The following is a 27950-nucleotide window of genomic DNA, read 5'->3' as shown; positions in this document are numbered from 1 at the left end:
TAACAACCTTTTGAAATGGATCTATTTCAGGTAGATTCCTGGAAATGCTTTAACTCTTCCCCACTTCCTGTATGTCTTCCCAACAGATAGGAATAGTTGGAAGAACAGGAGCGGGGAAATCCTCCCTTACTTTAGGTTTGTTTCGGATTAATGAAGCAGCTGAAGGAGAAATTGTTATTGATGGAATTAATATTGCAAAGATAGGACTCCATGACTTGCGGTTCAGGATCACCATCATCCCTCAGGTAGGCGTGAAATACTGCTGTTACCTGAGCTAGCTTTGTAGCGATACTGTTCCTGTAATGAACTGTGGAGAACGTTTGTTCCTTTTCTGATCCATAGCTGTGAAAAGGAGACATCTTACCATGCTCTTTTGAGAACTTGGAACCGTTTTTTTTTCTAGCCTGGTGTGAGTTACTTGAGCTGCATAACAAGTGACAGACAGTTGCTCAGCTGTGACAGGGCTGAGTGTTGCAGAAGCAAAGTCTTGGCCTTCAGACTCAGGGGCTCTGTTAGCCCCCCACATTGTCCCTTAGATGCTCTGGATCCTCAGCCTGAGAGGGGAGGTCCAGTCCCAGCTGAATACCTGCTCAGGGGTCCCTTAGTAAGCTGGGACCGGTTACTCTTTCAGCTAGCAGAGGGGAAATAAAGTCTGAGTAGTGCCACTTGCAGAGAGCCCTCAGTGGAGTTATTCTAGAGATCAGTTTCCCCTATGATTTTAGGTGGTTCCGTCTTTCTAGAAACTGAATGAAGTTATTGTGTAGCCCAGTTCTGAGGGACTGGGATCCTGAGTTAATGTTTCAGGCTTGATACATGCTCTGTACAAGTGATTCTGACCTCGAGAGAGTCTCGTGAGTGAGGAGTGCAGTAACCTTCACTCAGAAACCTGCACATAACCATCCCGGTTTAGCCCAGCAACTGTGTTCAACATTTCAAAACATTTGGAAACGTAGCTCTTCGACTATGTGGCCCACAGCCTCTTGCCTTGTCATTCTTATTGTGTAGCCTTTATTGTATTGCCTGCCTGCTCTGATTCGAAATAAGACCCTAAAATGTGTCTGCATAAATCACAGTTGCAGCATGCTGGTAAAAACAGGTGACTGTGCTGTAAGAGGTTTTGTGCACTGCTTCTCTCCCAAATTCGTGGGGTGACTTTACTTTCTCCTTTTGATAACTTGGCATTAGTTTGACTCTGCTATGTCAAAACTATTTCCAGAGTAATATTTCTCCAAGTCCAAGAAAAAAGCATTGATTTTGTTAATACTGTACTGGGGAGGGAACGCCTGTTCTTTCACTCAGTAGCTCAGCTGGCTGGTCTCCTTCTGGATTTGTGAATTACTGGCTCATGGAAAGGTCTGGAGTGCCAGCATCTGCAGAAGGCAGAGGTCAGGCCCCTAGGGGCGTAAGGAATAAGGGTGAGGAAAAATAACTTGCTGTTATTGTGGGGAAAAAAATGATGTCTCACTCCTAAATTGAGTAATTTGGGTTGCTTATAACTGCAGCTGGCCATGTTTTCCTTTCACTGTCTGGAAAATATTTTTGGAGCGTTTGCCATGTTCTCTGTGTGTTGTTGATTACCTCTTTCTGGGAGTAGGATCCGGTATTGTTTTCTGGGTCTCTGCGTATGAATCTTGATCCTTTTGACCAACACTCTGATGAAGACATTTGGAGGTCTTTGGAATTGGCTCACCTGAAAAATTTTGTATCATCTCTTCCTGATAAACTTAATCATGAGTGTGCTGAAGGCGGAGAGAACCTCAGGTATGTAGACGAAGTTTGCTTGTGAAAATTACCTTAAGAACTAAATAAGATTTGAGATACGTGTCTTCCCTGTGCCCTCTCCCATCCGCAACTATTCCAGGCTCCAGTTTAGATTTTACTTGCAGAGTTACGTGTATTGTGCAATAACTAGATTTCTTGCTGCCAGGAACATTAGAACCCACTGTGGGCAATAGGAACATACTTTAAACTCCTAAGTTAGTGGATTTAAAATAATTTAAGAAATAGTCAAGAATGCTGCTAGGTTTAGTTTCCCAGCTGAGGCAATCTTGGAAAGGTTTTTAGTAACAGCAGCCTGCTATTTATAGCAGATGCTCTGAACTTAACTGTGGCTCTTGCCCAACAGATGCAGTTTTCCTACCGGAGTTGTTAGCTTGCTTTTTGCACCGTAAGAGGGATGTGTGTTCAGTCTGCAGAACCCATTTAAAGTCCAGTCTTCAGCACTCTGCACTGATTCAGTGCTCCAGTTTGATGTGGTCATGCCGGAGCCATTTGTAACACGTTTCCCTTTATTACCTTGTAAACTTCTGATAATCTTCTTTTCTTTTTTATCCTTCTATCCCATCTGCATAGTGTGGGACAGCGCCAGCTGGTGTGCCTGGCTCGGGCTCTGCTCAGAAAATCTAAAATCCTGGTTCTAGATGAGGCCACAGCTGCTGTTGATCTTGAGACAGATAACCTTATACAGTCAACAATAAAGTCTCAGTTTGAAGAGTGTACTGTTTTAACTATAGCGCATCGTCTAAACACAATCATGGACTACACAAGGTAAACGAATACCATTTCTGTTTAAGACTAGCACGTGTGATCCATCTTGTGCTCTGCTTAAATAAGCATCTTTGTTTGGTAACTGTGGACCACTGCGTTTTTACCCACTGGATGGGTAGTGTGTATTTGCTGTGGCTCACAGTGGCTGTGCTTGGCCCTGGGGGCCGCCCTCATCCCTCTGTCATGCTGCTGTCATGCTGGTCCTACCCAGACAGACCAGAAAGGGGAGGGGGGGCAGGAGGACAGCAGGAGACTATTCCTGGGTCTTCTCCAGTATGGATTTTAGGCACAGCTGGAAAAGGCACCAGAGCTTCAGGGAGCCTATACGCTAAACTAGGTACAGGCAGTGTAAGGAGACAGAGGGGCAAGTCCTGCCCTTGTCTGAGGCTTATATGACCTTTTTTCTTTCCCTCATGTTTGGTTATAGTTCATATGACCTCCTTCATTCACAGCAGCCTTGCTCAGGTGTGGTTCAAGGCAGAATTTTTTTTTTCCTTGTAATTTCAGTTTCAGGCTATCTTGTCCTTTTAATCACAGAATGGCATAGAGAAAAGTGACCAACAATAAAATTTGTCTGCTTTTGTAGACCTCTGTTTATGCTATCAGTGGTGAAAGATGAGAGAGAAGCGTGCCTGCACCAGACCCTGGGAGTCCTTTCATCAGATTAATGCCCAGTTAAACACATCAGCCAGTAGCACTATGCAGCAGCACCTGCGAAGGGGCTTTGCCGGCATCTCTGCAGTGCCTAGTTAGTTGGTGGAGGTAGCTGAAGGCAGCGTTTTAACTGCGAACTGACTTTCGTGACTTGTTTTTTCAACCTTCCTGATTACAATTGCATGGTTGTTTTGCATAAGCTATATCTACGTATTTGTCAGCGGGTGCTGTATAACCGCAGTTAGTGTGGTGCAAAACTGAGGGAGCGTTATCTCAAATTTCATAAAGTCTCAGGGGCTCTCACTTAGCTTAATGGTAAGCGCTGCCCATAGTTTATGGTTGGCTCAGAGCACAGTCAAAACAGTCTCATGTCTGCCTGCAAATGGTTGAGTAAACACACGCTACTTAAAAAACAGACCAGGCAGGCTATCTGCAATGAGATCAGCAAGGAGGGAGGTGAAGCCCTCTGTTCATTCATGCAGTCTGGTCTGCCTTTCCTTGCGTACAAGGGCTGTGCTGCAGTCGGTTTCTGTGTATACATATAAATCTGTGGTCACTGGCATTCTGGACTGATCTTATGAACTTTTTTTTTCTCCCTTGTTTTGCAGAGTTTTAGTCCTTGATAGAGGCGAAGTTGTGGAGTGTGGTAGCCCAGAGAACCTGCTTCAGAAAAAAGGCATTTTCTATAGTATGGCCAAAGATTCAGGCTTGGTGTAGCGTTTGAACTTGGTTTGTTTGCCTGGGGAAGAAGAAGGTGATACATTCAGAGAACTGTAACTTTGACTGGGCTGGTGTGAACCATGCTGTTCAGTCTCAGACCTCCTGAGGTCAGCCAGACCACGAAAATGGAAGTAACATAAAAATGCAATGTCTTTTTCTTGTTTGTTTGTTTGTTTGTTTGTTTTTTCTCCTTAGTATTGATTTATCAAGCCTGCTTTAGGAGAGGCACATACTGGCCAAAACACTTCAGAGACTTATGTTAATTTTTGCCTGAAATTTGTCATACTATGCTTAAATGTAAGTTGGGAGTGATTCATCAGAGAAGTTCAGGAAAGCTTTTTCCTTTTCATCTGCTCTTATGTTCTGAAGCCCTGTTTTTTGTTTAAAATGCTTCTGCGAAGGCTAGTTATTTGCTTGTTTGCTGATTCCTCATTTAACGAGCTGCCTGTTGTGGGATGCATTTGGAACATTTTGTGGCATATAGTACTATAATCCAAAGACTTTTTTCTTGTGAAATAATGTGTGTGCCAGATTTTCTCATTATGGCATTTACTGTACATGGTTAATGCTTTTATGCATTCTCCTAAAGGTTTCATACGTGTTTACAGGACATAGCAGCAAGTTCACTGTAAAGTGTCAGTAGTGCTGAGGTGAAAAAGCACGGTCAGCTTCAAAACAGTGTGCGCGCACGTCTGGAACGACAATCCCTCCGAAACCAAATGCTTGCAGCAGCTGGCATGTTGCAGTATGAAGTACCTAATTTTACACCTGCTTCACTCAGGGATTCAGACTTGGGTGGAGAATCCCGGTTACGCCTATGGGGACTAGGCTTAGAAGCAAGGCTTGGTCTGAGCAAAGGTTGCGAACTGAGTTACAGGGTAAATATTGATTGTAACATCCTTGACTCTGGCAGTTTTGTACTTTAATAGCAGCTCTGCCACATCAAGGACCATTAGCCTTATAACAAAGAAACATGCCCTTCATGCTGCTGCTGCTGACTCTTAAATCTTGTGGGAAAATGTTCTGTTACAGTTTAAAAAAAAAAAAACAACAAAAAACCCCTTTGTTTTACTGTTTTTAAAGTTGTGTGTCAGAGGTCCAAAAATTCAATTAACAATGGAGTCTGGTTTGCAGGATCTTTTTGTTGAATGTTCATTTTTCTATTGGAAGGAAAAAAGCAGTTGCATTTCTCATGTTCTAAAGAGTCTTATTTTAAAAGAAATTGTTGGAAGAAGGCAAACTGAGTTAGATGGATCCAAATATTTAGCACTCTGAGCATGTGGACTTCTGTAAATAATGTTGCTGACCTTAATACTAGACAATTGTCCTCTCTTTAGAGTAAAGCTATTTATTTTTTGTAAGTTATAACTCTGAAATTGAATAGACTGAAATTTTCTTTGGTATTTTTTGTAATGACTATATTGGAAATACAAATATTTGCAAAGAACTTAGAGTAAAAAAACAAATGGTTTGAATGATAACATGATGTGTCGTTTTTTGTCTGACAAAGTCATAGCTTCTGCAGTCGAGGTTTTTGCCTTGAAAACAGAAATTATTGGAGGAGTTACCTCAGGAGAATTATTGAAACTAGCCAGACTGCCAGGCTTGATGTCTGGGAGAAACCTTGAGGGCAAATAAGTGTGTGCTGTGGGAGGGGTGGACCACATCTCACGGTTTATCCTGCCGCTTGAGTCCTGTAGCTTGCTGAGGGGGCAGACAATGAAGATGGCCACGGTGGTGCTGCGGAGAGGATCCTTTGCCATCCCGTGGTGTTCAGGTCCTGTCTGCCCGCCCTGCTGCTTAGGTGGCTTGCTGTTAAGTTACTGCAGGAAAATGAAATGGGAAAGGGGTGGTTTGGGAGTGGGGGGAGAAGTGGTTGGTTTTGTGGGTGGGTTCCCTCCCCCCCCCCCCCCCCCCCCAAAAAAAAAATCACATAGCACTTGTGCAGTGCTGTGGTGGAAAGACTGGAGCAAATGCTTGGTAAGGAACAGAGTACGGAGCAGAAAACGAAACGAGTTTCAGACTAGTAAGGTGCGTGGCTGTTATCACTCTACCCAGCTGCATTAAAATGGAGACTCAGATCTATCTGCAGAGGAGACCAAGAGGAGGAGCAAAGATGCCAGCGCGAGACATTTCCAACCTGGGGACAAGCATCCTGTTGGTTGTTAAATTGCAGCTATGTCTGAAGAACCAGGACGCCTTTGCGATCTCTGCCCTTCCAGCTGCTCCTAGGAGAGCCTTGGGAAGGGAAGGGAAGAGAGGAGAGGCTGCTGACATTGCCCTACCAACCAGCAAAGCAGAGATTATGGTGTGGTAAAAGATACCTGTTTCAGAATTACCCAGTGACACAGGCACTTCTCTTGCTCTTTGACCTCAGTTAAAAAAAAAAAAACCTCTGATTTTTAAACACAGTTTAAAGCATGATTTTGAGATTCATTAATGAATTTTTAAGATGCTCATAATTTATATCTGTTCTTTGAATTTTTTTTTCTCTCCTGTAAGTAAGGTACTTTTTTCAACCACAACAAACGTTTAGGAGAAAAGCAGAAAAAACCTTTTTCCTAGTATTTTAGCACAAGTAGGGCAGCAGGTATTGGACTTCAAGATCTTAGGCACTTGTCCACTAGAAACTGTTAACTGCTCTTCAACATGGGTGAAGAAGCTACTGAACAGCTGGCAGAAAAGAAGCTGCTGGTTTGTCTGGTCTGGGTTGACACTTGCCAGTTTGAGTTCTCCCATCCCCTCCACCATTGCTCTTTTTTTATATTATAAGTTTTCTTTAACTTATTGAAGAGAGCTATTTTAATACTTTATTCTGCTTTAATTTCAGCCACCCAGAAAATGAAGTGCTGTAACACAAGTCACGATTAACGTCAGTGTCTCGCAGTGTGATTCGTTTGTCGCGTTTTCTTGTTGCGTTTCTGAGGTGGGACGTCGGGACAGCTCTGAGGGCAGATTCCCAGTGCTGTGCAGAGGCTTTGCTTTAGGGGGCCTTTTCAGTTTGTTACCTGCACCAAGTCAGAGGCTCTGCTGTGCCAGGGCAGCGTGTAAACAAGGTAGATTTGTGCTCTCTGCTGACAAGAGAAAATTTGGGAGGGGAAACGAGTGTGACGAGGTCCGTACCTTGCCTGACGTTACGCAGCAGTTCAAGGAGAAAGCTGGGAACGAACCGGGTGAGTCCTGCTACTTCACCATCTGCTGAGCTGTCATGCTGCAGGAGGTACGCTGGATCACGGGAGGGTGCTTTCCACCAGGCAAATTCCTTGCGACAAAATCGGTTTGGAAATGCTGGGTGCTGGAGTTCAGACCAGGTGGGCTGTGACCATGGTGTGACCACGTGGCCTTCACAGCAGCCTTCACTGCTCCAAGTGCTCCAGCAGGATGAACAATGTCCAGCTGCACATACATGCCTGGCTCAAGTTATTTCCTCCTGCGACAATAAGCCAATGTCTACGCTGGCTCTCTTCCTCCCAAGCAGTTTGTCAGCCTTCCGCACGGCATGGTTCGCGCAGGGCCTGTCCAAAGCTGATGGAGATGAGATGGGTTCATTGCCAGCTGTGACAGGCAGCCCACAGGCAACAGAGTCCCTACGTGCTCATGCTTACTGGCATCGCACTTGCTTTTCCCTGCTCCCCCAGAGCTTCTGTGCTTCGGATGACTAGATACCGCTGCTGCCTTGCACTCCATCTTATCTGCGTAAAGACTGCTCACCTGAGCACTGTTTGTAAGACATTCGCAAAAGACTGAATGTGTTCTCCCTCGAATTTAGGGCAAGCTGTAAACAGTTAAGTTTGCTTCTTACTAATTAATTTCTTGTTCATTGTCCATAAAACCTCTTTGGCACTTATAAATATTCTGTATAATCCTGAAGTATGGTAGTGTAGTTGGGCTCCATTTATAGTAGAAATCAGATAGATGCGTGGAGTTTTTTGTTCTTGTTTTGTTTTTTTAACATAAAAGCAGCAAGGCATCCATGCATTTAAGTTCAAGGTTCTGACTGGCTCATTTTCAACAGAAGAGTGAATTTTTGGTATCTGGAAAGATAATGAATATGGAATCTCTAGGTTTCCTAAGGAAACAGTATGTGTGTCCCAAGTCATCTCCTTTCATCTACCCCATGCAGCTATGGCTCAAGCGCAATTTGGTTGAGTATCGGGCGTTTTAGAATGAAACAAAGGTAACAGCTCAATTAAGAGATCAATTATTCCTGGTAACAGTGATATCACGATATGCTCCGTAGGTGAGTCAGGCAAGGCCCGATTCTTCCACCAGTCTGTAGAATGCTCCCTTTTGAGCTATTAATTTTTCCGGAGTATCAAATTCCGCTATCTGACCATTTTCCAAGACTAAAATCCTGTGAATGTTAAAACAGAAATGTAAGCCTGGAGATGCACCAACAACTGTAATAAGCTCAACGTTACTTCTACTTATTTCTAAAATAAATCTCAATATTAGCCTGTCATCCAACCAAGCTTCCAACAGCTTTTCAACTGGGAAGCAGCTGTGGGATAGAAATAGTACTTGAACAGTCACTCATCAGAAACCTGAGTGTGTGGGAGGAGAGGCTCTTGGCAGCTGTGACTGGAGCAAACTTTGTGAGCGTGTATTTTGGCTTCGTGATTTTAAGATGAAGCAAAGAGCCGTAGCCATGGTTTAGCTGTCAGTGGGCAAAAAGGGGAAAGACACAGCATTAAACGCATCACATGGAATGAACAATCTTTGCTTAGCCTCTTGGTGTCTAGCTCATGTAAGATAGCTCCTAGGACGTAAAGCAAAGTTTTGCAGGTTAAACAAAGGAAGGACAGAAGTGGAATTGCTGTTCGTTAACACTGTGTGGCTTGTCTAGTTCATGCAAGCTGCCTCTGCCTTCCTTCCTCAGGAAAGTGGCGGAAGATGTGTTTACCTGTCGCAGTCCATGATGGTGTTTATGCGGTGAGCTATAGTTAACACTGTGCTCTCTTTGAACTGAGTCCTCAGGGTGGACTGAATTTGAAGATCAGTTTCTAGATCTACAGCTGATGTGGCCTCATCTAGAACCAGGATTTTTGCTTTCTGGAGAAGTGCTCTGGCCAGGCAAACCAGCTGCTTCTGACCAGTGCTGCAAATGAGAAGAGGAGTGGTAAATTGAGATCGGCAGTCACTTTTCTCTGGGGTTATAATTTGTGATTATTTTGAAAACAGTGTGAAGTGGTGATTGTTCCATTTTCCTGAAAGGGTGATTGAGGCTGGGTGGCGCCACAGATGAAAGCGTGAAACAATCTAAGAAAATGAAGGATGTCTATTACTGTAGCACCCAGGAGATTCGCATTTTGAGTGGGATTCCAGTGAGTGAAGCACTGCAGAAACACGAGCCACCACAATGATTCAGTCTGAAGGGTCTTTCAGTAGTGTCTTTTGATATAGTTTTATGCTGCTAAATAGGACAATCATGCAGTGACTTGCTCTCTTGATAAATTAGATTCCTTGTCCTGCTACTTATATGCCCTCCTAGCCCAGGGGCTGGCACTTTGTCCTTCTACAAATAAGGTACCTTAGGTTTTCCCCTTGGTCAGCGCATTTATATTCCAATTGATCTGGCAAATCCGCAATGAAGTTCTTAAGCTGAGTCAATTCCAAAGCTGTCCAGATGTCTGCATCAGTGTATTGGTTTAGTGGGTCAAGATTTGTTCTTAGAGAGCCAGAAAACAAAACTGGATCCTGAGTACAGAAAGCACAAACAACTCTTGAAATTAATCACAGAAACGAGCTTTCTGATTCTGCTGGGTGCAAGCCTGTGGGTAATGTTATACTGAAAGGGAGACCAGCAGAGCATAGAAGTTATCTAGAGATTTGAAATTTCGCATGTCCTTCATCTCACAGTGACTTTCTAAACTTTTCTTACGTGTTGAGACTTGTAGCACTGCTTAAACATTCTGGAAATTAATTTCATACCTGGGGGATCACAGTTATCTTGGTTCTAAGGTCATGGAGACCTACTCGAGCAATATCTAGCCCATCAATTAGGATCTCTCCTTCTGCAGCTTCCACTAATCGCAGCAATCCAACAGCAAGAGTAGACTTGCCAGCTCCAGTTCTCCCAGTTATACCAATCTGCAAGTACAGTGGAAAGCTTTGTTATTGATGTTGATCCTTTTTTGACAGTTGTACAGACCTGTCATGCAGTTCTTGGCTGATGTAAGGACTTTGAAAAGAGACAGCATGACATGGTTCAAATCTTGAGGGCTGTTCAAGACTCACGTTGCCTAGGGATATATTCTTAAAGGGAATCATTTACAGTTTGTAATGGTTTTATATGAAGGAGAAATCATGAAAGCCTTTGATGAAAAGAAGAACTGGAATACTTGCCAACTAGAACGAAACCTTGATGTGGCACTAGATGTAAAAAAAAATGAAATTCCTTTACAGAAGCTCTGCTAACCCTCTGAAATGAAAATTCTCTCAGGAGAACATCTAATGTATACAGGAAACTCTGCCTTGCTCTAGAGGAGAGATGTGCAGGGTGATGGATGGAAAAGGGCTCATCCCGTACCGTAGCTTTCATGCTTATAAGCTATTACCTTGGTGTAGGGCGGGGACTGTACTTGCCCAGATCCGATCATTGCAAAGCACTGCTCACACTTGTAGCTCTTATGAAGCAAATGGCTTTGCTTACCTTCTCTTGCCCATTGATTGTTACACTGACATGCTTCAGTGCTAACTCCAAATTTGGCCTGTATCGCAAACTATAGTTTCTGAATTCAATTCTTCCTTCAGTGAGCCAAACCTGATCTTGAGGTTTGCCATTCAGACTCCAGGGTGCCTAGATAGATGCAAATAAACAGCAGTGTTTATTTAATAACAGCAGTGTTAACAGGTCTGATTTAAGCTACCAGAACAAGTGGCCAAACTGAAATGAGAGACTTATGAAGATACCTGTGCAAAATTCCTCCTTTTTTTTTTTTTTTTTTTTTACTGTTTCCAAAAGAAGAAAAAGTCTATAGCTTTCATAATCCAAATTTTGACTTTGTTACTTTGTGCAAAGGTCCAGATCATCTTAACTGAAAATGGGGATTGGCATTTGTTTGGATGTCATAGTCCTGATATTATAAATGTTTCAATAAAAAAGATTTATACACCCCTGTAAATGGGACTGTGAGTGTCAGTGTTAGTAGGATTTCAGGTCAGTATATGGAGAAATAATTTTAATGATTACAGAACATAAAAGTGATTGTACTGGAGATTCTTAGTGGCTAAAAGGCTATCTAGCAGCCATCAGTTATCACAGAGTTGCATCTGAACTGGCACAATAAATACATACTCCAAATATGGATAGAAAATACAGCTCATTCCATGGGTGTTACCAAGTGAAGCTATTTTAATGACAGTCTAAAGCTTAACTAGCTTAAGGAAATATGATGATCAGAGGTTATAAAACAAACCTAGTTAGCTGGATTTTAAAAAAATGCTGCAGTTCTTTAAAGGAAACATAACTGGCCTTTCAGAAGGGAAAAACTAGGGGGAGGTTGTCTAGATGGAACAGCAGAGTTACTCATTTGGTTTGTAGAGATGTTCACCTCCCCCGGTAAGAGCAATAGCTGGTTAGCTACCTCTTTAGGAGTCCTCAAGTATTCCCTCACTCTCTCCACAGAAACAATGTTGTTTTCTATTTCTGTCCAGGAGCGCACCATCCAATTCAAAACACCAGTTATCTAGCAGAAAGAAACAGAAGCATTAGGGCAGAGAAAATGAGTGTTGACCTCTGCTCACAAGGCACCTGGTACTTTGTCATGGTATTTATAAAGACCTTCTCATCAGCTAATTAACTGAGAAATCATCTCTTAAAAGGCTAAGAAATAATTACAGGCTCTTGTGAAAGTTTGTAAAGCTGTGTTGAAAAAGCCTGGCCAGCTCCCCCTGTAGCTTCTTCTAAGCAAGTTTATAGAGAATGAAAAGTTAATACCTGACTCAGGCACTTAAACTATTGCGTAGCTAGTCTATAAGCACGTAAGATAGACGCTGAAGACCACACTTCGTACAGTAAGCTCTGAAGAAGTGAACTTAAGTATGAGTTCACATGCAGGAGGAAAAAGACAGCTGCTGCATGGATTTATTGGGCTCATTCTCTCTAATGGGCCATGTTGTCAGGAGTCTCTGTATTTCAACAATGATAGCAGGGTTTGGTAGGAGAAGGCATCTAGAAAGTCATATAAATAGTTCATTATTTTTTAGAAATTAAAACTGAAGTTGCGTGCCAAAAAAAAGAAATTTTTGACCCAAATGTTGGACAGCTGTCGGTATCGGGCAACACGGAAGTATGAGGCTGCCAAAACAGTTAAGGGTCTTTTGTCAGACACACGAGTCTATTAGTGAAAATGAAATTAAGTTCTTCAAACTTAAGAAGAGTTATTCACTAGAATAGAGAAGAGTAGAAGAGTATTCATGCTTTGTGGCCTGGTCTTCTGCCCCTTTAGTATTACTTAGAAGAATAAAGGCAATTACATCCACCCTTAGAAGGTGGTTTCAGTCCTACAAAGAAGGAAAAAAAACCTCCAAAACTCTAAAACATGACTACAGTTATAACTTTACAGTTGCTTTTTGCACAGGGCAGCATGGTGTTACTGCAACGTTGAGTTACCTGAAGAGCGTATGAAATAGAAAAACCAGCAGTTCCTGGACTAAGACGTGTTCTGCCAATTGCTGCAAATAGTGCTGCAAACAGCACAATGCCATTGCCTAGAAATTCCAGGTTTGTAGCAAGCCACCTGTAAGAGGACAGTAGAGAGTTGTTGCTGAGTGCCCTCCTCTTTCCTCCTCACAGCATCTGTGATTACTTTGTAAAAACACTTGTAGAGCTGCAGGGGTACAGGGTGCTCAACAAAGTTGTTACCACCCTGTGGCTGCTTATCCAGCCACCCTGTAGCTCCTAGAGGGCTCCAGTCTGTCCAAAGATGCTGGCCTGTGGTCTCCATTAGGCTTTTTCCCACAGGCCTGTGGGATGGGGACAGCCAGCACACGGTGGCTTGGATGACCTGGTCTAACATCTCTCACTCCTCCTGGTATTCCTCACCTCTTTTGTGACTGACAACTGGTTATTCCATGCTCTGATGGCTTTGCTGCAGGCCTCATGCCCTCTATCTGTCACACGAAGATGGGCTTCACCAGGTGTGTACCAGATTCCTGCATTTTGGGCACAGGATCATACCTCTTGCTTTGTGGCAGGACATACGTATGTTTGCGCGTGCGTGTATACACCCAGCCACACAGTAGAGATTAGAGTATATTGGTTGTATGCTGGGCGCAATGCCAGAGATGGGTGCAGTGTGAGAGATACTGTAAGAGGCTTTCCTATCACTAAAACACTGTGCACCGCTGTCTCATCTTCCGTATATCTCTATCAAAGCCTCAAAAGCAGCTACTTTCCACTCACCAGGGCCATGAGATTAAACCACGGTTTCCTCTACGCTGCAGATTTGTACCTGTCAGCAACAGCTCCAGGGAGGCACGTTCTCTGATTCTCATCCACTCGGAAATTGCTTTTCAAAATAAATCTCTCCTGGTCCTTATAAGCACGGATCACGCTGCTCCCTTGAAAGGTTTCTGAAAAGTGGGAATAGATGGGTGACCGGCTGGCAGCCTCCAGGCGTCTCAGCTGGCAGGAGGTGATGACGTAGAAGTGCTAGCACAAATGGAAATGGAAGAGGAAGTGACTATTAGGTTTATGCCTCCATGGAGATACTCCACAGAAAATTTCAACAGGGCTCAACAAGTGCAACAATACATATTATCCTAATGTTACAAAAGCTAACTTGCAGGCAGGAGATGCCCTTAAAAGGTGATTGCAGTGTTTCTGCCTGCTATGTGCTGTTTGACCTTCATTAAGAATACCATGATTGGTTAACGCAGGGAAGCCAGGGTACTGTAAATTCTCAAAGCTTCTAAACTTGCACTTATCCTTTGCTGGATGGAGAATGGAGGAGTACTTTCACCCTTTAGTTGCCCTTCCCTTGTGTTCAGTCTTACCCAGCAAAGCACGTGGGGTTTCAGAGCCTAATGGGAGAGCTGCTTGACATACGTGTTTATAGTAAAAAGTAACATAGGAATTCTGGGGGAAAGGGAGAGCGCTTTTGGTCTTGACATGAATTAATTTACATTAATGGGAACAAGGAGCATAGCTCCAGGTGGAATCTGAGCTGGACATCAGAAAAACACAAGCCTCTTTGTGAGGTCTCTGGGATGCTTTGGAGGGCTGAGGTGATGTGGGAAGAGTCACTGATGTTCTTTTTGTTCACATGCAACTGGAGATGATGAAACTAGTTTTTGCACACCTCCGTCCCTAAGGAATGGGAGCAAGCTTTCTGCAGGGACATGGCTATGCTGTTTCAGCCTCTTCTTTCTGTGTATCTCTACGAATTCCTACCTGGAATACAGCATACAGCACGGTCAAGGGCACTATAGCTATTGCTGCCAGTGGTGTAGCCACTATAATCACAAGGTAGATCTCCAGCAAGTTGAACAAGAATCCAAGCAAGGACTTCAGCTTGTCTGGGATGACAGAATCAATAGCGTCGATTTCTTTGGAGAAGCGGTTCAGCAAGTTTCCAATGGGCGTCTGCTCAAAGAAGATCATTGGGGATCTAGCGACGCTCCTCAGCAATTGCAGAAACAGCTTGTGCGATGCTAACGCGCCACCTAGAAGAGCTGCTGCTGTGGAGACAAATCTGCCAAGGGCTGTAATTTTAAAAATAATAATTACTGGGTCTGAACAAACTCAGCTTGGAGTTCCCCTTTGTCAGAAATGACAATTTTCAATGGTGAAAGGAAGTAACTTAGTACAGTGGTAGCAGTTAAGCCTTAGAGCTGCACGTTCTCTTTCTGTAGGGTAGTTACAGAGGGGCATAAAGACCCTGAAAGCAAGACTGATAGGGGCCAGGGAGTCAACAACTTGCACTTCACAGAATGAGCTAGACTAGAATTACTTTGAGTTACTCTAAGTCTTCAAGGTGGATGGTACCTTAGGTCTCCTACCTACAGATTCACTGTTAGCATGAGGAGGGTACTAAAACCATTCCACTCTTTTCAACTTGTTCAAAGCTTTCTCAAACTTTTGTCACTTGGGCTGATATTTTTCCAGCTTCGACTTCGGTCCTAAAACAGGTAATTTTTAAAGTGTGACCAAAAGAATTGCAGCTACTTTTATTTTCAAGGGAAAGCTTTAAAGAAATGTAAAATTCCCCAACTTTCTTTCTTTACATCCGGAAGACCTAAACCACGATGTAATTCAGCATGCAGAAGAGCCACTGTTGCCACTTCAATATGATTCATTTATATTGGAGGAATGGAATGGGATAAGAGGAAAAAAGATCAGCAGTAGTGGATACAAGGGGGCAGGATGCAAAACCAAGGACATTGTAGTTCTTCCACTGGTGGATTTTTCTAGGGTCTCAGCCATATACCTTGAATAGGTAGAAGTGCAGAGGAAGACACTGTTCATCATGGTCTACTGAAATGCACAGAACATTTGTAGCATACCACAAAGTGGAGCTTTGGGCAGTAACACTGGAAATATTGTTCAGATCCCTTAGAAATCCTCTCTGTGCGTCAGAGCCTGTAGTTTTAGGTCCCATGCCAAACCCGTAGGGCGGGTGCCAAGAGACCAGTAGGCTAAGAGCCCTTGGGCATGCACTTGTTTACATTCTGAGAAAACATCCTGGATATGGGAAAGGGAGATGCAAACACACGGAAAAATTAAGTGAGCAAGTTCAACAAACCTTGAATGACTCCTAGTGCACCAAAGACTCCAACCCTGAGCTCTGTGTGCTGCTGTGTTCCATTGTGAGCGACGTCGTCTGTCCACATGCTGAGCCAATAACCACGAGAAAATGACACAGTTTGCTGACATGTGAACAACAGAACGATGTACAAACACAGCAAGGAACCTGTCGCCCTCAGGTAGGCCACATAAATTGAAATATTAACCTGGAATGAAACAATTAAGTGAATAAAGGAGATAGAAGGAGGGATGGGAAGGATCAAGCTTGTTAGCAAAGAACAGCAGCTCTGAAACAAGAGATGATTTATTATGGCAGATCTACTCTGTTGTGGGCCTTAGCAACTGTATTAATTCTCTCTTCATTCTCCTGTTGGATGAATAATGAAGCTGTATTTGAATAAATCCATGGTGCTAACCAGTGATCATAATCAACAGCTGAATGCTGGTTCCATTAGGCTTGTGTTACTGCTGGAAAGAACATAAGGCTTTCCTTAAGCTGGGCAGTCATTTACATTCATCGTCAATGTGAGTGATGACTTACATGTATCCCAGTAACTGTTTTTGTGAGTAACTGCTGACCAGTAGAGGCGAGAGGACCCTAGTCTCATGAATAACGTACTTCCCTAGGGGAAGAGCAGCCCCCTTATCTCTTTGGGATGTTAGACGTTCTATTCTCACCTCTTCTCTGTTGCAGTGTACAGTCTTAGCTATTCTTTTCCACCCCGCGTTTTAATCACTGCCACGATGTGTCCTGTGTCCACAGCTCATCCATGCGTAACTCCTCTTAGCTGGAATCCTGCCTCTGCTTCTTTGTCTTCCATAATACCCTCCTTGCCTCAGCCTTTTCAGGTCTCTCCTTGGACGAGACAAGAACACTGATGCGCCCCTTCGCCCCTTCCCAGCATCCTCAAGGGTTTGTAGAAAGATCCAGCGTTGCAAGTCCCTCTCTTCCCCACCTCTGTCCCTCACTACTACCTCACCCTGACTACCTCAGTGTGTCTTCCCTCTTCAGCTCAGCTCTTGAATCAGTATCTCTCTTCTCAAGTAATCATAAATCATTCTTTCCTCCCTCACTTCCATAATGTGCTCTCTGCAATGTATCTGCCTTATTCCTGTTTTGTAACTACTACTTCGACTGGGACACAGCAGGAGGTATACTTGCATGGAAGGTGCTATATAAAACAATGATGGAATGACTTTGCCTTAGTTATAGGGCAAACTTGTACAGCTCAGCTGCCTTCCCTGGAGTTGCACTAGTTTACCTCAGGCAGAGAGTTGACCCATCTACCATGAGTGGGTCAGTAATAAGCCCACGATGCATGTCTTCACCCTTATAGGGAAGTGCTGCACTTACCCTGCCATGTTGAGCTTTCTCTCCCTTGGTTAATCTTCCTTTGGCAGCTGCAGCAGCGGCACCGTCTTGACTTACAGGAATGGACTCCCTTTCCATAGCAGAAGACTTGTCTGAACTGCCACTTCATAAAGCAAATAAAAAATCCTTTTGACTTTTAGCCAAGGCAATGAGGATTTTAAAGCCTTTTTAGATCCAAAGACTCCCACTGCCACATGTGTGTGTCTGAGGAGGGAGGGTAAAGCTGAACTGCTCTTTCTTCTCCCTGAGAGCATGTGAGAACACTTCTCATATTGGGAATGTGGTATTCCCAGAGTCAAAAGGGGTGTGGGAACTGGTGAGGCTGGACAACCTTACCCATCTACTCCTATAGGCATCCCTATTTTTGGAACTGCAGTTTTTGGCATCCTTCAGAGTGACCCAGAGCATTGTCTGTGTTTATCACTGGCACTGGGATCTGTGAAGTATAGCTATTAACAGATGGAGGCTCTGAGCGTTCACTAGCTGTGGCTGACATGAAATGAGTCAGACCTTGCAGCCCCGCTGGGAAATGAAGAGCATGCAAATACACCAATATGTCTCGTACCTGAGTTTTGGGATGAATTACAGCTCCTTGTGAAATACAAAGCAAATGTTATTCTGCACCCATATTCAAGAGCAGTTCTGTGCCGTCTTGTGTTTTGCTTGTGGGCTTATTTACAGCCGGATCCCAAACCTGTCTCATACTCAGTAACTGTCTTCACAGAGTGTTGTATGGGCTTTTGGAGCAAGTCCTTTGGTGTCTGAGACAGCTTCAAGCTTACCTACAGAGCTTCTCCCGCGATGGATCATCCCTAGAGGTGATGGTTCCTTTGGTGTCTCCTATAGCTGTGAAATAAGTGCACTTTTTCTCTCTAAATGCTTTACATTCCCATTTTGTCCTGTACAGCCATGAGAGATGTAACACGAAGGAAAGATTCATTACAAATAATTGTTTCTAAAGGGAGCAATAATATCTGTGGGGCTTTAAGAATGGCACATATAGTGGATATTTATGTTAACAGTGTTAACAGCATGGTTGTTTCCACTAAGATGGAACTGTTTATGGAAGAACCAGTTTTGGAATGCTGAGTCAGCTAATTTGACAGGGATATTTTTTTTTTTTCCATGCAAAATGATAGCTTACTGTGATGGAATCTCTGCTTTAAATGTCCTTAATAGAACAAATCTAAGACCGGCTTTTCTAGTTTTGTTCTATTTTTCCTTCTTCCTAACTGAACAGTAGCAAACCTCCAGTTCCTTAATGTTAAGTATAACATTAAAGAAGGAAAACAAGTGACTGATCAGACTGGGAAGAATGATTCCAATTCATTTGGGTTACCTGATAAACCAGAGCCTGCTTTCTCTTCTGCAGTGATGTGTGAATGAAGAAATTCTGCAAAAGCCCCATTTCTCTGTAGAAGTTCTTGGTAAGAACCAACTTCTGAGATCGTTCCATCCACCAGCACAACAATGCTATCCACTTGGGGCAAAATGTTGATTGTGTGAGTCACCAGCACACGGGTCTACTTGAATCAAGAGAGAACAGTTACAATTGCTCTGGCATTCCACTGCTCGCTCGAGCTGTTGCAGTCAGCTGTCTTCTGAAGAAAGACACATACTCAGCGTGAGCTACAATTTCCGCTACCATAGGGATGTAGTTGTTATCTGTTCTTATCACTTCTGAACATCTCTTTGATGAACTTTATCTTCACAGCACCGTAGCATGGCTTTGTGCCCATTTTGAAAGTGCAGACAGAACTCAGGAGCAGACGGGTGAACCAGCTTGCTGTGTGTCACACAGCATAAAAAAGCAAGCACAGGAACTGAAGTCTGAAGTCCCAGGCTACCACTCTGTGTGCGTGGAAGAAGCTTTTGCCAGCTCACTAACTAGTTCCACATTGTTGATTCCACCCAGACTGAAGCTCTTGACTAGATTCATGTTAATCAGAGATTGTGTCACGTTTATTGTCACCATTGTCAATATTTCAGAGCCAAATCTGAGCCTCACAATTTCATCAGCCTACATGGAGTTACACTGAAGTTCCTTTCCCGCTAAATTTTCAAGCATATTTGCACAGATACTTACATGTAGGTAAGAATATAAGAAAAATATTTTTCCTCAGATAAGAAATGGGCATGTTCTATATTTCTAATATATTACCGCTCTTTGAGTACACGTTAAGTCTGATACCTGCTCTTTGCCAGTCTTTCCATATGTCAATATAATGATTACATTCTGATGCTTGTAACCAATCTATATGTGAAGAGAAAGATATTTGTAATCACAGAAGTTTCTGTTTTGATTGCGCTTTCTAATGAAAAAAAAAATACCTCAAATGAAGTATTTATAGGATCCCTTCTGCTTGGGCACAGATTAGATTTATGGTTTCTTTTTTTCTAAACCAACTACTACCGCCTAGCCTCTTGAAACAAGTAAAGCACAGACTAGAAATGAGAAGCTGCACGCAAACTCCTGCCTTTAATGCAATACCCTGGCAATTTATGTCAAGAAACAAACAGAGCTGGCCTATCTTTCTATCTTCCCATGCACGCACAGTTACGATTCAGATTGCTTGACAGCAGAGAAATACCAAGGAATATCAAAAAGCAAAGCTGCAAAGAAGAAAGGAAGAGAAGAATTTAAGACGGATTTCAAGACCAGAGTTTAAGTGATGAACGTTTGGGTGAGGAAAATTGTGAAGGCCCCACTGAAGTATTCAAAAGTGATGGGACAATTATGATGAGACACGATGAGCTGGAAGAGATCACACAGCTCTTCCTAATAACGCTGACAGAAGAACAAAGAGCTCTAAACTTGCTGTAGAAATAAGGCTGGAACTAGGCATGTGGTTTGAGTGAGGATGCAAGCAGCGTTTCAGCAGAACCTATCTTTCCCGTCTTCCTCTTCTCTAGGTGAGATTCACTGCATGACTTCCATGGGGTGTGTGCCTTGCAGAGGTTACCCATTCCACTGCCGTTGTTGCTAATGGTAGTACCTGCTGCCACTAGCAAAAAAAATAACTTGGAAACCTTGGGTATCCCACCTCACAACAAGCATTTAAGGAGACCTGATGGTTAGGATACATTTAAGGATACAGCTTTACTATCTTTTATCATTTAGAGTTTGACATACCTTGTCCTTTAGTAGGCCATTGGGTCCAAGAACACGTTCAAAAATGTGCTGTCTAACATGGGCGTCAACAGCTGAGAGAGGGTCATCCAATAGGTAAATGGAAGCCTTCTGGTATATGGCACGAGCGAGGTTCACTCTTTGTTTCTGCCCTCCAGATATATTAATCCCCTGTAAAAATGCATTGACACTGTTTATTCCAAAGTTACATCATCTTTGCTAACCCTTGCCTGCATTTTACACTGAGGTTTTTATGGCTTCCTTAAAAGGCTTCCTGAGATACTGAGGCAGTAGCAGCTTCACTTGCAACTCCCCTGACCTGCAAAAGAAGACCCAAGAGTTTCATCTTAACCGTCTCTCATCTCTCTGGCTACCTTAACTGTCAGGTGGTAAGCTTCAGACCCTGTTAAGTCAGGAGTTTTCAGAAATTCTCGAGTACCTCTAGCCTGCAAATTTAGTCCCTTCAACAGGTGTTTGGAGCAGGACACGGACAGTTTTAGCACCTCCTAGAAAAACTGGCCAAAATATAAAACTGGGCCAGCACCTTCTCTCCTATTTCACTTTTCCGCCCTGCAGGGAAGCTCTCCAAATCAGCTTGAAGTGCACAAGCATCAATCACTCTGTCGAACCATATTTCATCCATCTCTTTCCCAAAGAGAATATTATCTTCCACTGAAGCATTTTGTATCCAAGCTTGCTGAGGGACATAAGCGACTGTGCCCTGTAAAAACAGAAATGGAAGAATGTTACCAATATCCTTCTCATATGCTAAACTTGAAGATGAAAAGTTTCTTACATACAGCGGGAATGTGTCTTTGAGGAAAAGACCTCCCAATTAGCTTTACAGAAATTCGGTATGATAAACGAGACTGAGGAATGACCGTCACCACTGACAGCTCTCAGAGTGCGTTGCAAAGTCAGAGGGCTACACCTCTCCTCTTCTATATAGTAGAGGAAATGAGGTACAAACAGGTGAAGTACCTTACCAGGATACCGTTTCAGCTTGGTGTCAGCATGGGAAATGGGACTGGATCTCCAAAGGTTTATTCCAGATCCCATTCCCAAGGGCCAGGCTCCCCCAAGAGGTCTTAAGCACCTTCAGATGAATAAATGCAGGCTGCTACATTATAGCCTTTGCCAAAGTTCAGCAGTAAACTAAACAGCTTTCCATCAAGGAGGTGATGCCTTAGGTGATACCTCATTGTTCCTGAAGACTGCCTACTCACAAGCAAATGCTCAGGGGAAGATTTACCTTCATGGTCACGTAGCCATCTGTATTTTCCATCTCACCAAGTAATGCTGACAGCAAGGAGGATTTTCCAGCACCCACCTGGCCAACTACAGCAAGCAGGCAGCCTTGGGGCACAGTGAGATCTATCCTACAAAGAAAACAGCCCCCCCCACGGCCCAGTTAGTCTCTTAGCAGCTTTCAGATGTGCTTTCTGAAAAGAAAATAAGCAAAATTCTTGCTACTGTGTTCTTACAATAAAAATGTACCAACCAAACCCCTTAATTTCACGCTTTAGGCCTCGGTTATACAGCGTTTCTCTTTCTGTCATGCTGATTTTTTTTGCAGCAGCTCAGGAGTTATCCCTTCAAAGGCATCTTCAACTAGAAATCCGTCAGCCACATCCCCATCTTCTTGCTTTTTCCTAATGGGTTTCAAACCCAGATCCTAGGCCAAGGTCTCCATTCTGGAGATAGGCAAAGCACTGGATGCAGAACATTCCTGAACATCAGTGCTTTGCAACAATTTTTCTTTTCTGAAACTGCTTTTGAGATAAGCATGTAGTGATGTCATATATAATATTTGTATACAACTGCTTCTGCTTTTTGACTTAAATTACTGTAATTTCATATTTGGACAAGAAAATTCTGTAAAGAAAAATCAAAAGTCTCCAGATATTCCCCATTTATAAGTTTTCACTTATGGCCTTGAAGGATCGTTTCCTTCAGCATCCACCCAAGCCTTCAGAAGTGGGATGATTAAGGGTAATTCTGTACCTTCTAAGACAAGGAGAAGTTTCCTTGCTCCAGCTGAAAGTTCCATTCCTTATGGTGATGCTTGCCTGTACTAAAACATGACAAGTAGTAGAATTCATGTATATTCAAAGGTAGGCACAAAAATGTTCCTATTTATGTGACTTTACATTTCAGTGTGTACTTATACATATAAATAAGATGAACCTTATGTCCCAGAAGAAGGGGTTAATTATCAGGGCACTGATAGTTAAAAATTAATAGGCCTGAGAGAGAAAATGATGGTAAGTGGCAAATGGTTTTCGCTCTTGACTATGTAGGCACTCTAAGAGTAGAAGCTGAACAATGAAAGCTACACCTCCATAAGACAATAATGCTAATGCAAAAAGCTCACCACAGTCCGAAGTGTTTCTGCTTGAACTCTCAGGATTCAGTTCTTCCAGATTCAGAAAAGCTGCTAAGCGATTTAAAGAAACTTTGGCCTGAAATAAAGAAACACAGGAAATAATAGGACTTAGAATTAGAAAGATAACTAGAACTCAGCGTAAAGACTCAATCTGAAGACCCACTTAGACTGTTGACTAGGTGCTATGTTGCAGATGCTGTAAGCTTAGCTGGATAAATGCAGCTCTTCCCTACACTAATTGCTTTTTTTTTTCCACCTAGCTCAGCAAAAAAACATGTTCTTCCATGTGTTTTCTCTTTTGTTTAGGTGCTTGAAATTGGTGCTTTTTCCCCCAAATTCATTTAGCAAAACTTTCCAGTGGTTGTTTCTGTTAAGGAAGAGTCACGACAGTCCTCTTGGGGAGCAAGAGGGAAGTGCAATTTCCCAATTTCTTCACAAGCGTTTTTGCTTTTCTCTCTGGCCTGGGCTAGCAGGGTTTCCTTTGAAACTTGTTCTGATTTCTGTGATAAAAAACGGAGCTGGAAGCACTTCTGAGACGTAATGCTGCTGATATAGGACTAAGAAGGAATTAATGCTTTTAAAAGACAGCTGAAGCCCAGACGCTGCCCAATGAAAAGAGCATTAGCCCCAGCCTCACAACATAGGACATGAATATGGCCCCAAAAGACTGAAGAGTTGCTATGAGTGACTATTTTGTTAATATATGGAGCCTTTCTGAAAAACAGTATTCCAAAGTACCTGTGCAGCTGCAAGTCCTTGCCGTTCACTGTTTCCTGACAGCAATTAAATAGCTGGCCTGAGGTTGAATATCATAAGAAATACCTACCTTTACTTTTTAATGGTAATATGTAATAAAACAATTATGGCCAAAGAAAGAGGAACATAGCCTGCAATTAACCTGAACTGCAGCATTTATGGAGAACGGCAGGAAGGAGTGTGCAGTGTTGAGGATGTTGATCAGTGTTAAAGATACAAAAGCCTTCTGAGCATCCAGGATGTGTGTGTTATCTGCCAGGGTGTAGACAGCAAACATGACAAATGCAATCTGCAAGGAAGCAAAGAAAAAGCAAATCGTTCGCTTCAGACAGGGAAGAGAATGCTTCAAGGGTGCCAGGTCCCTTCCTAAAGACTCTGGAACCCATTTAGTCGAAGCTAGGCTATCAGCCACATACATGATGCCGCTGTCCTGCAAATATCAGAGGTAAAGGTCTTGCATGCTGGTGACAAAACCAACAATCTGATCACTTGACATTTGTTCTGCTTTAAGGAAGTTTCGGTGCTGCAACCACAGCAAGGTCATTGGCACAACTAATTCTCCACTGAGCTGCAAGAACATCAAGTGCAAAAGTGACTTGTGCAGATTCTGACAGTGCCATAAACTCGGTGCAGCTGGTGGTCTCCAGGTGGTTCATGCAAAGCAGGGTCAGTCTGCCTGAAGCATACCACCAGACCAAGTGACTGCCCACCGAACTGTTAGGACAGTGTAAATGTCTGTATGGCCGATTCCACTGGGACTCAGCTCCCCTTGAGAGAGCACCAATCTTCTGGGCAGACATTATCTATAGCTGTCCAATGGGAAAAACCTGTCCAGACAGCACCACAAAGAGAAGTAGAAATAAGAGCAGCATGTGTTTTATGTCACAAGTTGAACCACTCACCAGGAAAGTTGATGAATGGAAGGAAGCTAGAGATGCTGAGAGGAGAATCTGAGATCTTTTTAGGGCCTGAAGTTCTTGCTTCCGGATATCAAGCACTTTCTCCATGAAGATGTTCTCCCAGCCATAGAGTTTGATTACTTTAATGTCGCTGAGAATGGCATTGGTGAGTTTGGCTCGCTCATCTTTATATTTCATCTGGGCCTCCTGTAATAAGTGTTCATGAACATCGTTTAATTGGGTGAGTGTATAACTGTGCAATTATTCTGAAAAAACACCTTAATCTTGCCTATGAATTCTAAACAAATTTCCCTGCAGTTGAGCTGTGTATACTCTTTTGCTTACCAGTCTTCCAGGCTGGCAGATATTTGGCTTTTCATCTTCAGAGTTTAATTTTTACTAGAAGTTTTCTTTTTTTTAAAAAAAAACAAAAACAGAAAAGGGGGGCAGACACAAAGTAAAAGATTGAACATGAAGAAGAGCTTACTCTAAACCTCAAGAAACTTTGCAGGCTTTGAATCCTACTACTGACGGTCCTTCTGACAGTCATGGTCAGTATGGGTAACAAATATCAAGCCATCACGTGTTAGTGATGCACTTCAGTATAATACTTTTTGTTACAACATGCCTACTGTAATCATCAGGTTTTTTTCTGCTTTGTAGTCTTGGGTTCCACCTGATCGTTTCCTAGGAGAGCACAGCAGACCTTAGCTTTTGAATCCCTGCATATTTCAGTAAAACACTTTTCATTTCTGTGAAGCAAAATATACCTGAAATTGACTCCTTTTCTTTGTGATCACAAAATTCAGTGGCAAGAGAAGAAGAAATACAGCAATCGAAGTCAAGGCAGATGGCCCAAGAAGCTGCCAGGAGAGAAAAGGAAAGAGAAGAACTATTGGTGATAGCTAGAAACAACTTTGTCTTCTACGCCCTCTTGCTCACCTTCCTTCTCACTTGAAGCTTATGCCTGACATTCCTCATGCCTAAGGCTTTCCTCTAGTGTGCCCTTTGCCATTCTTGGGAGTTGTGCTCCCTAATCACTGAGAATTGTTAACTCTCCAGGCAGGGTAGCTCCTGTCATTGTGCTCCGCTGAATTTATTTGCTTCCTTTTTAGGAACAAGATTAGGGCTGAAAGAGATCCAGAAACACTCCGGAGATTCAGAAGTCGTTTCTGTTTCTTCTCTCCCATTCTTGGATGCGTTAAGGAGGACATCTTGTGGCTGGCGTAAATAAGTCACCCAAACTGGGTTTTGTTTAAAACAAAAGCAAGCCCTCAGCAAACTATTCTTGCAGCATAAATAACCTAGCTTGCCTGAATTTACATCAATGAGTGGCATGAAATGGCAGCATTTTACTGTGACATGTACACTTGGACAGCTCTTGGATACCGGGTTTGCAATGATTATGTTTGTGGGCCAATATAAAGAGCTTGGTTTTCCTGGTTTAGTTGCGACCCTTGGCAGACTACTACAGTTTGGGAGAGAGATGAGTGCCAGTATACGCAGATAAACAAAGGTATTCACTACACAGAAGGTCTGTAGACACTAGCAAACAAAGTATTAATTATTCCTAAACAAGAAGGAGAGAGATATAAAGCAATCTGTAAGTTACTACTGAAAAAAATCTCATGTAGCTCCAACTACATGTAACAGCATTCAGCTTGTCACCACCACTAGAAAGGGATGATGAACTTTCTACAGTCTATACCATAGCTACTAATCTACTTTCCAAGGCTGTAGGATCCTGACAGGTCATAGCTGATCCTAGTTAACAAAGGAAGGTCTCAAAGGCCTCTGGCAAGCGACTGTCTCTTTAGCGCTCATACTTCCATTGGCGTGCAATCAACAAAAAACAGGGACTGAGAAATAGGGCTCTGTCCTGCTGAGAAAATGCCAAGGAACTAAGTAAACTAAGGGAAAAGATGAATCTTTTAGACTAGCAGCCTTTATTCCAATTTAGGTTTTGCTGTCTCCTTGCTAAACTCCTTGACACCTATGAAATGTAATGTTTCCCATACTCTTTTTTCAATATCATATAACCTTGCTTCAAACTGTTTCATTGATCTTGTGGTAAGCAGACTTCAGGATGAAGTCCCTCAAGTTGTCATTTCAGACCATTCTCATTTACGCTTTTTAACTCTGATGATGAGCTGGAACTGGACTTGCAACCTGCAGTGGGCCACCCCGTTTTGATTGAAAAGAGAGCTGAGAAAAGAAGACCTGATGGCAGAAGTTTATCAGTAAGCTCAGAACAATCACACTTGCTGTCTTTGCCTAAAAGAGACGGAATGCTGAATGCACAGGTAAAAGGCTGAAGCGAAGCATCATGAAACACTTCTATACTAATAAAAATATCTTCTAATAATACAAGTGAATCTACAATGCTGTAGAGCTAAGAAAAATATGACAATTTCAAGTTGTTCAGATCAGCAAAACTCTAAGCAGAATTTTGAAAACTCCTCTTTCTTTTGATGTCAAGAATAGAAAGGCATTGATAGGTACTCTTGTCATATTTTACCTGCCACAAGAAGACGAAGCAGATGATAATCCGAATAGGAGCAAGCCAGGTCCCATTAAAATAGATAACAAGATCCATTAGCTTTTGGACATCAACAGATACCAGATTAACAATTTCACCTACTGTTGCTGCTTTCCTTGATGCGTTTGACATTACTAGAATCTAGACAGGGTGGAGAAGAAAGGAAAGACATAGTCAAACAACAGGTTTTGATCTGAGAATCAAACAACTTTCTTTTCCTTATAAAGAAAGGAAAAGATGGGAAAAAAGTCAAATCCTAGGTACTGAAAGCATGCTATTGCCTAGGATATACGACTTCTCTTTAGGATGAAGATTTTATTTCTTCTGACAATGAATGAAAAGCCCCAACCACAATCTACAGCATAAGAAAGCTTAAGTTGCTTTTTGCTGCTTTCTTTTCTTCTTTTTCCCTTCAGAGGTAGGATTTGAAAAAAAGAAAAAGTAAAATACCTCCCACATGCTGTTCAGAGATTAATAAGAGCACAGAGCTATACGCTAAAAGTAGTTCTCTAATAACATTTTCCATGATATTGTTAAGAATCGGTACCAACAATGTTATAACGATTAATGTAGGGCCTAGAAAAAAATGAAGCTGAAAAGGAAGCTGCAGACTCACCTTCCTGTACACAAGCCCTGTTACTGCGGTTTTCAGTCTCAGTCCCAGAACAAGACACATGTACATATATCGCTGTTCAAAGAGAGTCTGGAGACAAGTTAATAGGAACATAGTGAAGGCATAGAAATAACCATGCCAGTTAGGGGCCTCTTGGTCTTCAATGAACTCCAGGAAAAGGCTGCAAGACAGGAGCAAGGTGTCGATGAACCCATGTAGTACTGATGAAATATCAGACACACAGAAATGCAGAAATAACAGGGATTTTTCTGTATTCTCTCTGGCTGAACTTTGTCAGTAAAAGAGCAGAAGAGTGGGACAAACTGCTAAGTATCCCATGTCTACAACATCTTGATTTTTGACATTTAGCTATTCCTGGTTCTGGAGCAATCTCTGATCTCAGCATCTTCCCCTCAGGGAAGACCTTGTTTTCAATGTTAAGGATGGCTCCTGAATAGTATGAATTTGTCAGAAATACACACATTGGGAGCCATAATCTAAGGAAGCCATTGGCATTCTAGAACTTCACTTAACCTTAATGACCGACAAGTGATTCTGGCCTTGAACATATACTGTCATGTGTTG

At 42.6% G+C, this 27950-nt stretch overlaps 2 protein-coding genes across 8 annotated transcripts in view; one reads left to right on the top strand and one right to left on the bottom strand.

Annotated features, from left to right (window-relative positions):
* The window catches only part of LOC104149687 (multidrug resistance-associated protein 1), an 88390-nt gene extending 82988 nt beyond the window's left edge, over positions 1-5402 (top strand). For all 6 annotated transcript variants that reach the window (XM_009683447.2, XM_068908277.1, XM_068908278.1 and 3 more), the window contains 4 exons: positions 87-245; positions 1595-1761; positions 2353-2547; positions 3810-5402. In XM_009683447.2, coding sequence (XP_009681742.2) covers positions 87-245; positions 1595-1761; positions 2353-2547; positions 3810-3918 — 630 coding nt within the window. In that variant the 3' untranslated portion in view covers positions 3919-5402. The remainder of the gene's footprint in view (positions 1-86; positions 246-1594; positions 1762-2352; positions 2548-3809) is intronic.
* Positions 5403-6713: 1311 nt separating this feature from the next.
* Positions 6714-27950, bottom strand: part of ABCC6 (ATP binding cassette subfamily C member 6) — a 28672-nt gene continuing 7435 nt past the window's right edge. For both annotated transcript variants that reach the window (XM_068908280.1, XM_068908282.1), the window contains exons 9-31: positions 27369-27546; positions 26732-26893; positions 24984-25076; positions 24217-24420; positions 23457-23603; positions 22547-22634; positions 22177-22246; positions 21425-21551; positions 20717-20893; positions 20176-20343; positions 18382-18565; positions 17825-17888; positions 17025-17145; positions 15669-15876; positions 14318-14628; positions 13377-13576; positions 12536-12662; positions 11508-11609; positions 10574-10720; positions 9853-10011; positions 9452-9618; positions 8825-9019; positions 6714-8275 (exon numbers count right to left, since the gene is read on the bottom strand). In XM_068908280.1, the coding sequence (XP_068764381.1) occupies positions 8167-8275; positions 8825-9019; positions 9452-9618; positions 9853-10011; positions 10574-10720; positions 11508-11609; positions 12536-12662; positions 13377-13576; positions 14318-14628; positions 15669-15876; positions 17025-17145; positions 17825-17888; positions 18382-18565; positions 20176-20343; positions 20717-20893; positions 21425-21551; positions 22177-22246; positions 22547-22634; positions 23457-23603; positions 24217-24420; positions 24984-25076; positions 26732-26893; positions 27369-27546 (3508 nt within the window). In that variant the 3' untranslated portion in view covers positions 6714-8166. The remainder of the gene's footprint in view (positions 8276-8824; positions 9020-9451; positions 9619-9852; positions 10012-10573; positions 10721-11507; positions 11610-12535; positions 12663-13376; positions 13577-14317; positions 14629-15668; positions 15877-17024; positions 17146-17824; positions 17889-18381; positions 18566-20175; positions 20344-20716; positions 20894-21424; positions 21552-22176; positions 22247-22546; positions 22635-23456; positions 23604-24216; positions 24421-24983; positions 25077-26731; positions 26894-27368; positions 27547-27950) is intronic.

The sequence above is a fragment of the Struthio camelus genome, chromosome 15, assembly GCF_040807025.1.
Source record: "Struthio camelus isolate bStrCam1 chromosome 15, bStrCam1.hap1, whole genome shotgun sequence".
NCBI classification, from domain to species: domain Eukaryota; kingdom Metazoa; phylum Chordata; class Aves; order Struthioniformes; family Struthionidae; genus Struthio; species Struthio camelus.
This window is presented reverse-complemented; position numbering and strand designations above follow the sequence as displayed.